The sequence below is a fragment of the Notechis scutatus genome, chromosome 1, assembly GCF_049901735.1.
Source record: "Notechis scutatus isolate UNSWTSFEM ecotype Mainland chromosome 1, rNotScu1.2, whole genome shotgun sequence".
Lineage (NCBI taxonomy): Eukaryota > Metazoa > Chordata > Lepidosauria > Squamata > Elapidae > Notechis > Notechis scutatus.
Genome location: NC_142009.1, coordinates 111787798 through 111800802, shown reverse-complemented (window position 1 = coordinate 111800802; position 13005 = coordinate 111787798). Strand labels below are relative to the sequence as shown.

At 34.6% G+C, this 13005-nt stretch overlaps 1 protein-coding gene across 1 annotated transcript in view; it reads left to right on the top strand.

The window, feature by feature from the left end:
* The window catches only part of UFL1 (UFM1 specific ligase 1), a 29380-nt gene extending 19729 nt beyond the window's left edge, over positions 1 to 9651 (top strand). The window contains exons 12-19 of the mRNA XM_026666585.2: positions 76 to 198; positions 1247 to 1367; positions 2768 to 2931; positions 3798 to 3928; positions 4962 to 5042; positions 5900 to 5985; positions 7326 to 7506; positions 9403 to 9651. Of these exons, the coding sequence (XP_026522370.2) occupies positions 76 to 198; positions 1247 to 1367; positions 2768 to 2931; positions 3798 to 3928; positions 4962 to 5042; positions 5900 to 5985; positions 7326 to 7506; positions 9403 to 9621 (1106 nt within the window). The 3' untranslated portion in view covers positions 9622 to 9651. The remainder of the gene's footprint in view (positions 1 to 75; positions 199 to 1246; positions 1368 to 2767; positions 2932 to 3797; positions 3929 to 4961; positions 5043 to 5899; positions 5986 to 7325; positions 7507 to 9402) is intronic.
* Positions 9652 to 13005: the final 3354 nt, after the last annotated feature.

The window sequence follows — 13005 nt, the reverse complement described above, 5'->3', positions numbered from 1 at the left end:
ATCTATGAATGTGTTCTATGAATATGACTTGACACATTCATATGGCCAATGGTAACTATATTGTTTTTCCACCAGAGGGCACTGGAAGGGTGAAAGATAGTGGAGGTGGAAATGCTAGAGAAATCAAAACTAAAAAAACAAAAAAGAAGGCAAGAAAAGATGCAGATAGTGATGACGAGGCACAAGCAAGTAGCACAAGTAAGTAGTGCTTGCTCTGATTTGCCACCTCTTGTAGTTTGTTAAGTCTATTTTGTGTTTCATTTTATTTGTACATGCTTGAATTTATCATAAAATGCACGTCTACAAAAATGTGTCTGTATATTAATATACCCTCATTAAAGAGTTTAATATATTAGTATGATGATGATTTTTATAGATAATTCTTTAAAAAGTGGCTTGAAGTATTAGGGCAATGTGGAAATGATACTTCTTGAATAGATCTATCTCAAATAGTAATGAAATGAACATGAACAAGAAATCCCAAATACAACTCTTTAGCGACTTTAAATTTTAATTACTTTTTATCTTAAAGAATTACATGAGATTGTTAACATCTCGTGCTATGCAGAGCGTAGCTTTAATAACTCAAGGAGAGGTGAATCGTTTACACTTTGTATGTTGTGAAGCACTTAATCAAATGCTTTGCCCAACCCCAACACCAGAGCACATTATTTACACCAAATAACAGTGATGGATCATTTAAGCTAGTAGTTTGAGGTAGAAAATCAATTTTATTAAGGCTCTCTCATAGACTGTTTTCCTGGATTAAATAATTAAAGATTTTGAGTCACACCTATGTCCTGGTGACTTTACGTTCACATCCATGTAGTTTTTGTGGCAGCTGTTCAGAACTGGTTTGCTATGGATTTTCTGGGATGTTTCTCAGTTTCCTAGTCCAGCCTACAACTATAGTTCCTAAATTTTCTGTAGATTAGTATTTAGTAGACTTGGCAATGCTTAGCTTTTCAAGATCAGCCAAGGCTGGTTAAGTAACGCACCTATCTGTGTTTTGAATTCAATTTATCATAACTTTATAAGAAACAAAGCTTAGATTTGTGATATGGATACATCTATAATTTAGAATAATTTTGGAGCAGTGCTCAGCGCCTGATATTTTCCTGCATTGTGGAATAATCTTTGATATTAAGATGACTTTATTTTGCACTTGCTTTTACTGTAAAGATCTAGTAGTTTCTTCTGTCAGGATCTGTTAAGTCAATTAGAAATGTTTGTCATATTACGACAGGTAGGAGCAAGCAACTTGAGATCCATTTTATGTCGCAAGAAGAAATTGAGGATGTTTTAAAAAAGCACATAAGGGACTGTCCTCAAGAGCTCATCACAGAACTTGCTGGTCATCTAATCAGGTAGCTGCAATCATTTATCCTGAGAAAATATTAAACTGCGTCTCTTGTACACAAAGATATCGACAGGAGCACCCAGAGGTCAAGTGACAAAATCTGCATTGAGGCACACATTCCATTCCTTACATGCTTGGTGGCAATGTCACAGTGCAAGAATGGCAAGAGTTTGCATACTGAAATCTCAGTGGCATTTTTGTCGTTGCTGGAGTTAGAAATGGATGCCTGCGCCTGTATTGCTCAGAACCGGCCAAACAGAAACCCGGCATTTCATTTTGTAAGGAATACATAGAACTTGAAAGGGCAGAAACATTTTAAAATATTTTAACAAATGAAACTACAGCTGCAGGTAGTTGTAATATTACTCAGGTATGGGTCATTATAATGTTTGTTTTTTCCAAAGAGATAAACCCCTGCATCTTTCATAATTTTTCATACATGCACATAGATGTACAATAGATGCATAGAATCACTCCCAATAAAGAGAATATTCTGTTCTCACTCTGACAGCAGTTGTGTATTACTAATTTTTTCTAAGTCACAGTTACTAATATTTGTGAAACCTTTGTAAATATAATAAGAGTTAAGAAGATGCTTATCGTGGTTAGAAGGATAGAAATACAAATATAATCACCATGGACTAAAAATAGTCTCTGGTTTGATCTGCAAGTGTATTCTGATTGTTTTGTAATCATTAGCTTTATCTAGAGCTTGTAACTTGTAGCTTGGTTGCAATTTCACAGTGCAAGAATGGAGAGAGTCTGTGCTTTCTTAAATTCCCTTATGGTTCATGACCTGAAATCTTCCACAAACCAGGTGTTCATTCCTTCAAGCAGCTCCAGCAGATGAGTGAAAATGTTCCTGCTTTGTGAGGCATTAATGCCCCTAAAGAAATGGAAACTTCTTTCTTGAATCTTGTTTTATTGACTTTTAAATAGTTTGAATTTAAATTGTTAAATTGTTCCCTCCTTCCTTTATCTTTGTGAGAACATGTCTGAGGTTTTTTTCTTTTTCCAGGTTACATTGTTCCCCCCAGATTCAATGTTTTTTTTAATCTGATCATTATCTTGATAGCCACTCTTCCTCTTATCCCTCAAGTTCATTCAGTCTGCCTATTAAACCCACTGGGAAAATTAATTTTAACAAGGCCAATAGAACACAAAGTACTGCAGGGCTAATTCTTTTTCATGCCTGGGCATTCTGCCATCTAATATGGGGTCCTTCCCTTTTCTATCTTTACTGGAAGCCATTCACTCTTCTGTACTGACAGATGTGAAGGTCAGCCTGACATCAGCAGTTCTCTGATTCAAGACCAGGCTATTCTGTTTTGACAGTCTATCATTTTTGGACCAATGGTTGGTTTCTGCTAATTATCACCCTGTGTTCTGTTTCTCCCTATACTTTAGGCCCTTAACAAAGAACTATCAGGAAGTGTTGCGTTCAGTATTCTTTTCCTCAACTTCTTATTCCGGAGCTAGCAGAAAAAGGACCATTAAGGATTTGCAGGAAGAAGTTTCCAATTTGTATAACAATATCCGGTTATTTGAAAAAGGAACAAAACATTTTACAGGTGAGATAAAGAGATCTCATAACAACATAATAAATAAGCATTTTGTTCTTAGAGCAGAGAATTATTGATTATGGAGAACTGGAAGAATAACAATTGAGCTAAACAACAGATAGATCAGAAAAACTTAGGTAGTTACAGTGAGTGAGGCTGGCTCAGGTCTTGATAAGTCAGTTTGTTTTAAGAATAATTTTTTGAAGATAATTATAGTGGTTTGGTTCAAACATAATTTTGAAGTAAAAAAACTTGTGGTTGGGTTCCCATGGTTTACTAAGAAGTTGTTAAATTGTATCATAATTCTCTCTCCCTCCCTCCCTTTTTTTGTTCCCAGGTTTTTTTTTTATCTCTTTGTTTCACATGAACCCTTTTTTATTGTTTGCTGACTGTTTTAATTTCCAGCTGGTTGATTATACTGCTCCTTCAATTGTCTTAGACAATTTTCTGCTATACTTTGGCTCATTGTTTTTTCTGGTCTTCTCTGCTGCTTCATCTCTACAATACTTTTGTGTTGATCTTTATTGATTCTATAATTTGTGATTTACATAGTATGGATTACTGTTTTGTCTGCTAGAAGCAGGATGATCTAATTTGAAATATTTGACATTTCCAGCAAGCTTTTCATGTTCTTTGATGTTATATTTTAGTAATAAAAGCAGCTGGACACAGAGTTTCACAGTGTGACCCGAAGAAAGTTTACTGGGTACAAAGGGATAACTATGGCAAGAAATCTGTTCTTTTTTTATTTTGAGATTTCTATTTTGCCATTTAACCCATATATACATATTATGCTGAACTTAGATTGTGGACATTTCTTATGTAATGTGCTGATTTTAAACTAGCATTTTAATAATAGAAATGTTATTTTACAGATGAGGCACAAAATAACATTGCCAAACACATGCTGAAGACAGTTTGTACAGATATCACTAATCTTATTTTCAACTTCCTTGCTGCTGATGTAATGATGGCAGCTGATGACTATACCACCATTACAACTGAGGTACAACAATGCAATTTTCTGTAGTGTCTTGTTCCCAAGCTGTGCAAGAAATCTGCACATTTACAGTTAATTTAAAAATCTTGACGGGTATCACATTTTACTGTGTTTGATTATGGCCTCCAGAATCTTCCAAAACACACCAAAATTTAACATCTCCAGCTTATTACTTAAATTGATTTTCAAAAAAATCTAATATAAGAAAAAGGGGGATGGGGAAACTTGAACCCTTTAAGACAGAAGATTAGAACAAATGCATTTGAAATTATTTTACAATAATTAAAATGAAAAGAATATTTCCAGCAGCCTGCTGAAAACATCACACAAGTAGTGTAAGGACAGTAGTGGACAGGGGCCCCTAGCATGCTATGGTCCATGGTGTCGTGAAGAATTGAATATGACTTAGTGACTGAAGAAGAAAAAAAATGGCAAGTTTATAGAAGAATGGGTGATATTTCAGATATCCTGATCTTAAACTATTTAGCAATTTGTAGGAATAACCATCACCTTTAACACTGCACAGAAACAACTTAGCAGCAGTACAATTATGATGAAACCTGTGTAGTAGGATCAACAAGAGACACATTGAAAGGCATCAGTTGTGTTACATTGTGTTTTAATTGCAGTTGAAACACTCTTCAAGTGTATCTTAAATATGTAGAAATAATCTAAACTAGAAAAAATTAAGCCAAGCATTGTATCATTTAGAATTAAGTAGCTGTGAGTTAGGTATCTTCCTTCCCCTCAGATAAGTAGCTATGGATAAAATTTTCAATATTTCCTGTCTGTTTCCCAGACTAGTACGTAAGTAACAAAATTATTTAGGACATTACCATCCAATTCTTTCCTTATTTGTAAAAATAAGGAAGAGATAGATTAGGGCTAATAAATTACACACACACACAGGAGCGCACACACACACAAAAGACAGTTTTTAGACTATATTGATAATTGTGAAATATTTAAGCATTTTCAGAAATAAATGAGACCCTGAAACCTCACATTATCTTTAACATGTTATATTCTTCTTAAATAGATGAGGAAAAAAATTTTAAGTACATTATCTGAAGAGATGAGAGGTCCTTTAACAAAGCTCCATATTTCTCTGAATGGCAAGGTAAGTTCCAAGTTAATTATAAATTTGTTTTGTAATTAATTTTTGTTAATTACTTATTAGCTTAATGACATTTTGAAATATGTAGATGTTAAGTCTGAACCACTCTTGATTAACCACTATATGGTTAGTACCAGTCAGATTGGCGGGGAAATGACATTTTATCTGAACAGAAATCAAAATGGAGATGAAGATAGGGACATCAACATTATAAAATTTAATTTTCATGTCTATTTGGAGGAAGAAAGTTATAAAATGATAAAATTTCCTAATAGGAATAGGAAACATTAATTACATTTTTATCAGTTAAAATGTCAGATTAGTTTTAAAATGTACTGTTTTGCTTTTGAATGAAATCTGTATGAATTGTGGACAGTTTTCATTTGATCTATGCCATACCTTGATATAAGAATTGTGTTTAGTTTTTTTCTTAAGTGACGCATTGTGCTAGAACTATTCTTACACAGTGTAATAGGTAAAGAGAGAAAATGGTGGAGCACTTGTAAAAGATATATCCTCACAGTCAGTGATTAGATTCAGAAATGGAATCACTTTTCAGTTAACTGAACCTATCAAATATATCCTATATTTAAATTGTATTTCATTTATCAGACTATTACTTCTGATCTCTCAAATGTTTATCCTATATCTCATCTAGATATACTACAGCCTTATCTGTGGTACATACCGCTGTGTAAACATCCTTGCTTCGATAGATGAAGGGTCTTTCTCTCTCTTTTCCCCTTTCCGACGACTCATTGCTTTACTCTTTTTATATGTCTAGAAAATAATATTTTTGTTAGAAAAATTGCTGGAACTTGAACTGATGAATAATAAGTTTGTTTCTATATTTTTAAAAGACTTTGGAAGAATTTGTTTGTTGTCTTGATGCTGCTGCAGAGGCTTGTGATATTATGGTGAAAAAGGGAGATAAGAAGAAAGAAAGGTAACTGTTAATTTGGGGGTGATGGAAGATTACCATCTTGTTGTGGTGAAGATACTATAGTAATTCATATGAGTCTGAGAGTTCAAGTTCTGTGTAGAATCACCCTTGCCAATAAAATAGAAAGGGGAGCATGAATACTAAGTCTAATCGATAGCACGGGGTTAGTTGGTCACGTTCTGTCTGAAGAAAGTCAACTGATATCGCAGAAAAAAAAGCTTAAAATTCAAGTCTGGAAGAAGGCAGTAGCAACTTCCTTCTGTATTGTTGTCCATAAAACCGTACAGTCAAGGCTATGACATTTGGACAGGTTTATATGCCAGCTGGAAAGACTTCCACTCTGAAAGGCATTCATCTAGTTCCCAGGGAATAGTTTAAAAAGCCCATAAGCAGATCAGGAGGTTCGGACATGGACTGACCAATTGCAAGGATTTTGCTTACTGATGCTGCCAGTACGAGAAGAGCAAGGGTTGTTTGTTGTTTGTTGTTTGCTCTTTAACTAAGAACATACATTGTGGGGGGAAATGAAATTAAAAATATCAGAGAGAGAGGGAGAGGGAGAGAGAAAAGAAAAAGGAAGGAAGGAAGGAAGGAAGGAAAGAAAGAAGAAAGAAAGAAAGAAAGAAAGAAAGAAAGAAAGAAAGAAAGAAAGAAAGAAAGAAAAAAAAAAAGAAAAAGAAAGAAAGAAAGAAAGGAAAGGAAAAAGGAAAGGAAAGGAAAGGAAAGGAAAGGAAAGAAAGAAAAGAAAAGAAAGAAAAAAAAAGAAAAAGAAAAGAAAAGAAAAGAAAAAAAAAGAAAAGAAAAGAAAAAAAAGAAAAGAAAAGAAAAGAAAAGAAAAGAAAAGAAAGAAAAAAAAAAAAGAAAAGAAAAGAAAAAAGAAGAGAAGAAAAGAAAAAAAGAAAAGAAAAGAAAAAAAGAAAAGAAAAAAAAGAAAAGAAAAGAAAGAAGTGGAAATTAATCTAATGATGATTTCCAGCTTTGCTCATGACACCAGATTTGTCTGTAAATGTTTTCTGGATAGAGAATTTGAGTTATTTTATATTATTGATCTAGTGAAGACCTGTTAGATTCTTAAATGTTTATTATATGCTATTGTATTTAAAGGTTATAGTATAGGAGTCCAAAATTAGATATAATTGAAATATTTTCAATCTTATTGGTAGGTGAATAGTTAGATAGAGCAGTATTTAATATGCATATGGGCTCCCAGGAGAATTCTCTTCCAAGCCCATAGTTTTATGTTTTTTAATACATTATTTTGCAAATGTGTTGAACATTATGATAAATCTAAACATAATTTAGTTGGTTAAAAAAAAAAACTTTCTTCCTGTTTAATTTCTTAGACAAATCCTGTTTCAGCATAGACAAGCTCTGATTGAACATCTGAAAGTCACAGAAGATCCAGCTCTTATTCTCCATCTGACATCAGTCTTGCTGTTTCAGTTCTCAACCCATTCCATGCTTCATGCACCAGGAAGATGCGTGCCGCAGATAATTACTTTCTTAAGTACAAAGATCCCAGAGGTATTTTCACTGAAAACCAGGAGATTATTTTATATTCCTATGTCCCACTTGTAGACCTAATATACTTCATTCACTGACAAGAGGGACTCAGCACCAAACTCTACTGGTTGTGTTTTTGACTCTGGTTTTGCCTAATCAAAGAGTACAGGGGGTTAAGAAAAGAATTACGCCCAGTCCTGGTGTATGGGGGTTAATTTGTTGGAAACCCCATATGTAATTCAGCAGGCTCATGAGTTTTATGCAACCACAAATCGGTCGTTAAAGTTTCCAATGACTGTTAAATGGTTCTTCCAGTAATTGAGAGTTTGCTTATTAAAGCAGAGCTCCCCAAACACACCATACTCACAATCTGCCCCTACAACTCTGTACAACTCTGGCCAGAATCTAGGGCAGGGCTGTCAAACTCCCGGCCTTGAACCGGATGCATAATGTGATTGGCCACGCCCATGCCCATTTAGCAAAGGGGAGGAAAGTCCCGATACGTCACATGATGCCGCCATGATGTGACTTTGACACCCCTGGTCTAGGGTATTGGAAGAAGCCATGTCCGGATTCCAACACTTCTTGTTTCCTTCCTGGTCAGTTTCCTTTCACAAGCAGTGCTGAAACTCACATCCTAGGATTGAAGGCCTTTTTCTTTTTTTGAACTTATTTTGTAGCTGACTGGCTTCATGTCTTTTCAGACATAGGTGTACAGTTGAGCCAGTGCCTTTTCATTCCGTCAGCTTTGATGCTTCGTTTCTGCATTCCAACTCTACTACATTTTTGTGGTTGCTTCTCCTCTTAAGTTCATCTACAGTTTGCAATTGAATCTCCATATTGAACCTGGCCTCTTGATAATCAACATTACTATTATAGTCTTGGGCCTTCTCACAAGTGTCCATTCTGCATTTGCAATAGGGGTTGAGGGGGCAAAAGAAAGACATATACTGGCATTCATTAAACCATTTTTAATGATTTACAGTACATTGGTAAACCACTATTTTTGAAGGACTGGCAGAATTAAAATGAAGTAGAGAAGTCTTAGGAAGGAGACTGCTGTGACAAGAGTTCCAGTGATTGAGAAATAGAAAGTTAGTTTTTTGGGATCCACTGGATCAAAAATCTCATGGACCTTTCAAAGAGTCTGGTTTTGTACCATAAGCTATGTTAGCCTGGCATAATAAAACAACAACAACTTTCCCACAAACATGCAGGATTTCTTACCTGACCAGTAGAAAATGATGGAGTTTGGGATATGATAATGGATTCAATACTGTCTGGCCCTTAAATTGTACCACTTGTGGGCACTGCTATGCTCATTTATTGGAAAAGATCCATTGAATTTGATGGGCCTTCATTTTATGTGGATGTATAGAATTGTTTTGTAATGGGTTGTATTTCTATTACCATATTTTAGCAAAATATTTTAAGTCTGCAAGGAAATGAAACTTAAATAACTCTGGGTTAACAAATTAGACTTTTGATGCAGCTGTTACTTTACATTTCTGGATCTGACATATTCTTCATAAAAGAACTAAAATATGACACAGTGTACAGAACTGTACATTGTTGCCTTGATCCCAATGTTATCATCCTGTTCAGAAAGCATTATTTAATTTGTTAGATTTTTTATTCCACTTTCATTTTGTGCATCTCGGGAAAGCATACATAATTCTCCCACCTCCCATTTCCCCCCACAAAAACAGCCCTTAAAGTGGATTGACTCAGAGAAAGGGAGTGGCCCAAAGACCTCCAGCTGGCTTCCATACTTTAAGGCAAGATTGGAACTCTTATCACTTCCTTTGATCCATCTTGTTTCTCTAGATTTTTGAGTTTAAATTTTGTCTATTTCATTTGTGACATCTAATTAGCCTTCTTAAACGCCACTTTGAATTTTAATTTCTTTCTTTCTAGGATCAGCATTCTCTTCTTGTCAAGTACCAAGGATTAGTAGTGAAGCAACTGATAAGTCAAAACAAGAAGATTGGGCAAGGTGATGATGATTCAGTTGAGAGCACCTTGAACACAGAAGAAAACACAGAAGCAATCTGGAAAGAACTCCAGGAGCTGTCTGGCTCTGTCAAAGATCTTATTCTAAGGTCCAGAAAATCTTCTGTAACAGAGGAATGTTAAAAATAATAAACTTCCTTCAGGCTTCTCAAAGAGTCAGAATATTTTCTTAGAGAAAAACATTGCTGATGATCTTGAAACAGCCTTGACTTTTAAAAGCTTTGCTTGGAAAACTGTACTGTATTATGAAATCCAGAAGGTGATAATGTAGTAGCTCTGTGTGCATCTAGTCAAGAAATATTCACTGAATATTAATTATGAAGAAAGGGAAAATAACAACTAAAGCTCCTCTACGAAGGAGGTGGGCAGTTAAATAAACAAGATTTTTTTTTTTTTTGACAAAAATAATTTACATTTTGGTCAGCGGGCAGTTGATTTCTGAATTTTTATACAGCTAATAATTCTTGAATCAGGTGATTATTAGGCAGGTTTATAAACAGAATTAATACTCGGTTTTGGAGACTGGCTGCCTGCAGCAATTATCTCTAAATATAAAATATATTAGTTATATCAGTAATAGTATTATTAAAGTGCTTTATATAACAGTCATGCCAACTTTCAGATTATATACAACACTGTCTAGGAAATTCTTTGTAATTTGACAACCTACAATTTCATACATTCAGTACAAGAGAGGGTTTTTTTTTCACTTAGGAAATGTAGTACTTTTGCAAAATCATGACTTGCCGGAACATGGAGCCATTCTGAAACATTTAATAACATACAAGACTGTTTTGTATCTAGTATGTTATCCTCCAGAACTGTCCACTGGAGAAGGAGGAAAATAGCAATCTTTAGATTCCTGTCCCCACAAAAAAAATTAATTGATTGTGTGCCATCAAATCAATGAGCCCTCAGCAACTACATAGATAGATTTTTCTCATTACATTCCAACATTGACTTTCAGTGTCTCGTTTAATGAAAATAGCACTAGTTTATTCATGCTCTGATCTTGCTTTAGATTCTGGAAAGGATCAGAGAAATAAAATGACACAGTTGTGATTTAAAATAAACTGGTCTTTCAGTGGCCATCACTGTAACCTTTTTCAACACACAGGATTTTTGGTGAAAAATACATATATGCATAAAATACAAAAATGCATAAGCTCTGACAGTGGCAAAGTCAATGCAATATTACTATGAAAAAAACAAGTAGACAAAGTTGTCTGGTATTCTTACTCAAAAAGTTAAATACTATAAATTAAATAAAATTAAATATATATTAATTATAAATATAAATTATAAATATATATTATTTTGATCTTTTGGGGAGGAAAAGTGCGCACACCCAAAAAATTTAAAATTCCTCGGACGCCGAGTATATTCCAGCTTGGTTTTTTGCTAGCATGTAGTATTTTTATAATAAATGAACTTAAATAGGATCTATGGCTACTTATTGCAAGATGCTTCTTCAGTAGTATCCATAATAATAGGATTTTATTTTCTTTCAGAAGGAAAAACAAGTTACAGCTTATCACTTGCACTTTCATCGGTTTCTGTATTTCTCAAGTGTTGAGCGAGTTATTTTGTCCTAATGCTATTCTTGGAGGATTTTATCCTTATTTTTGTACAAAGTGCTGCTATCTTCTTTCATTTTATCCATTTGTGTTAGCAGTATAATTTCATCAGATTTTAATGTTATATTAAGCATTTGGTTTATTGACACATGTAATTTCTGGTGTTTTTTTTCCCAGTTTTATGCAGTAATGTGGTAGTGCTTTTTGGATACTACCATATTAGCAGGTTTTATAATGCCGTAATTAATGTTTCTCCATATCTTGCCTGCATTTGTAATGCAATTTGCATCTGCTGGCTTCAAATCAAGGCATGAAATAGGATTGTGACAGCTGGATTCAAAGGGAAGCAGAATTGTCTTCTACCAAACTGGATTTCTTGAAAGAGTGTTTAGTCATAAAAGCATAACAGAATTACCTGTCTCAAAATGAGATTCCTTTTTTCCTTTCCTCCTCTTGGACAGAATTTTTTTTCTCCCTGCCTTATCCAAGTCTTACCCTCCTGGTTTTCCCACACCTCCATCATGTACCCAGTTGCTCCATGCTCGTAGCCTCTCCTTTGTGACATATTTTGTGCCTGTCCTTCCAATTTTCTCTCTCTGTTCCTCACTTTGGATCAGACTTCTGCAACTTACATCAGTTCCATTTTCTTTCATTCTTCAGCAGGGCTGTCAAACTCCCAGCCCGCAGGCCGGACGAGTCACGCACTGGCCACTGCCATGCCTGGTTTAACGAAGGGGAGGGGGAGTCCTGATATGTCATGTGACGACACTGATGCCATGAGTCTGACACCCCTGTTCTTCATTATTCTGCTTTCCTCAATGCTTCCAAGTTTCCTTTGTAGAACAGTCGTGCCTTAATCTGTATACCTGTGCTTCCTTCATTTGTTCTTACAAATTAAACATTGCAAATCAATTTTGATCTACCGATTGAAAAGAATGCATAATAATCAACTCTTTTAAACATCCCCCCTCCACTGCCAGTTATGTCCAAATGTGAAAGGATCAGAATCTCTTCCCTCCCTCCACCCCACTCTTTATATTTATATTTCAGAGTTTCTCATTAAATTCCAACATTAATTTTCAGGGTCTTCTTTTAACGAAAATAGTACCAGTTTATTCATGTTCTGATCTTGCTTTAGATACTGGAAAGGATCAGAGAACTAAAAAGACAGGGTTGTGATTTAAAATCATTTGAAAACTGGGACGCAGCTGTATCCCCCCCCAGGTTCCAGCCCAAATTTGCATGGAGCGCTCAATCATTTGCAGATAAGGATGAGTTTCTAATTTGCCAAGTAAATCACCACATGCCAGCTTTCCATGTACATTAGCTAGTAGTCTCTCTGTTTAATTCTAAGCATAACTATGAGTTTTAGCATCTGTGGGGTGTGTTGTAATCAGTTCTGTGCTGCATGTGTGGCATCCAAACAACATAGCATTAAGCCAATGATAAAAACATAAATGACAGAAGGTAATTACTTAAATACTCCAACTCTCATTTTACACAAGCCTGTTCAGCATATTTAACTTGTTACTGGGTATAGCTTTATATAATTATCTACTTTAAACTATAAATATATATACAATAATGCATTTTGTAAGGCTTCTGAATAAAATTATATTTTTAAAATGTTTTAATTAAATCAAATAAGATTTTCATATATTTATTCTAACTAGAGGATTGCAGATCTTTTGTTCTATTCTGTAAGCAAAAAGAACCAACTTCAATACGTTGGGATATTTATCTTTTTAATACCTTGAGGTATCAAAACTGCAACCTTCTGGTACCGGCTTTAAAGCAGATTACCATAAGCATTTATTAGATACCTCTGTGTCCCTGCATGAATCTGTATGTCAAATTTGTCTGGTGCAAAAGATAAAGGAAAAATACTGGTAATTTTTGTGTATTTTGTAATATAGAAAATAACTGCAAA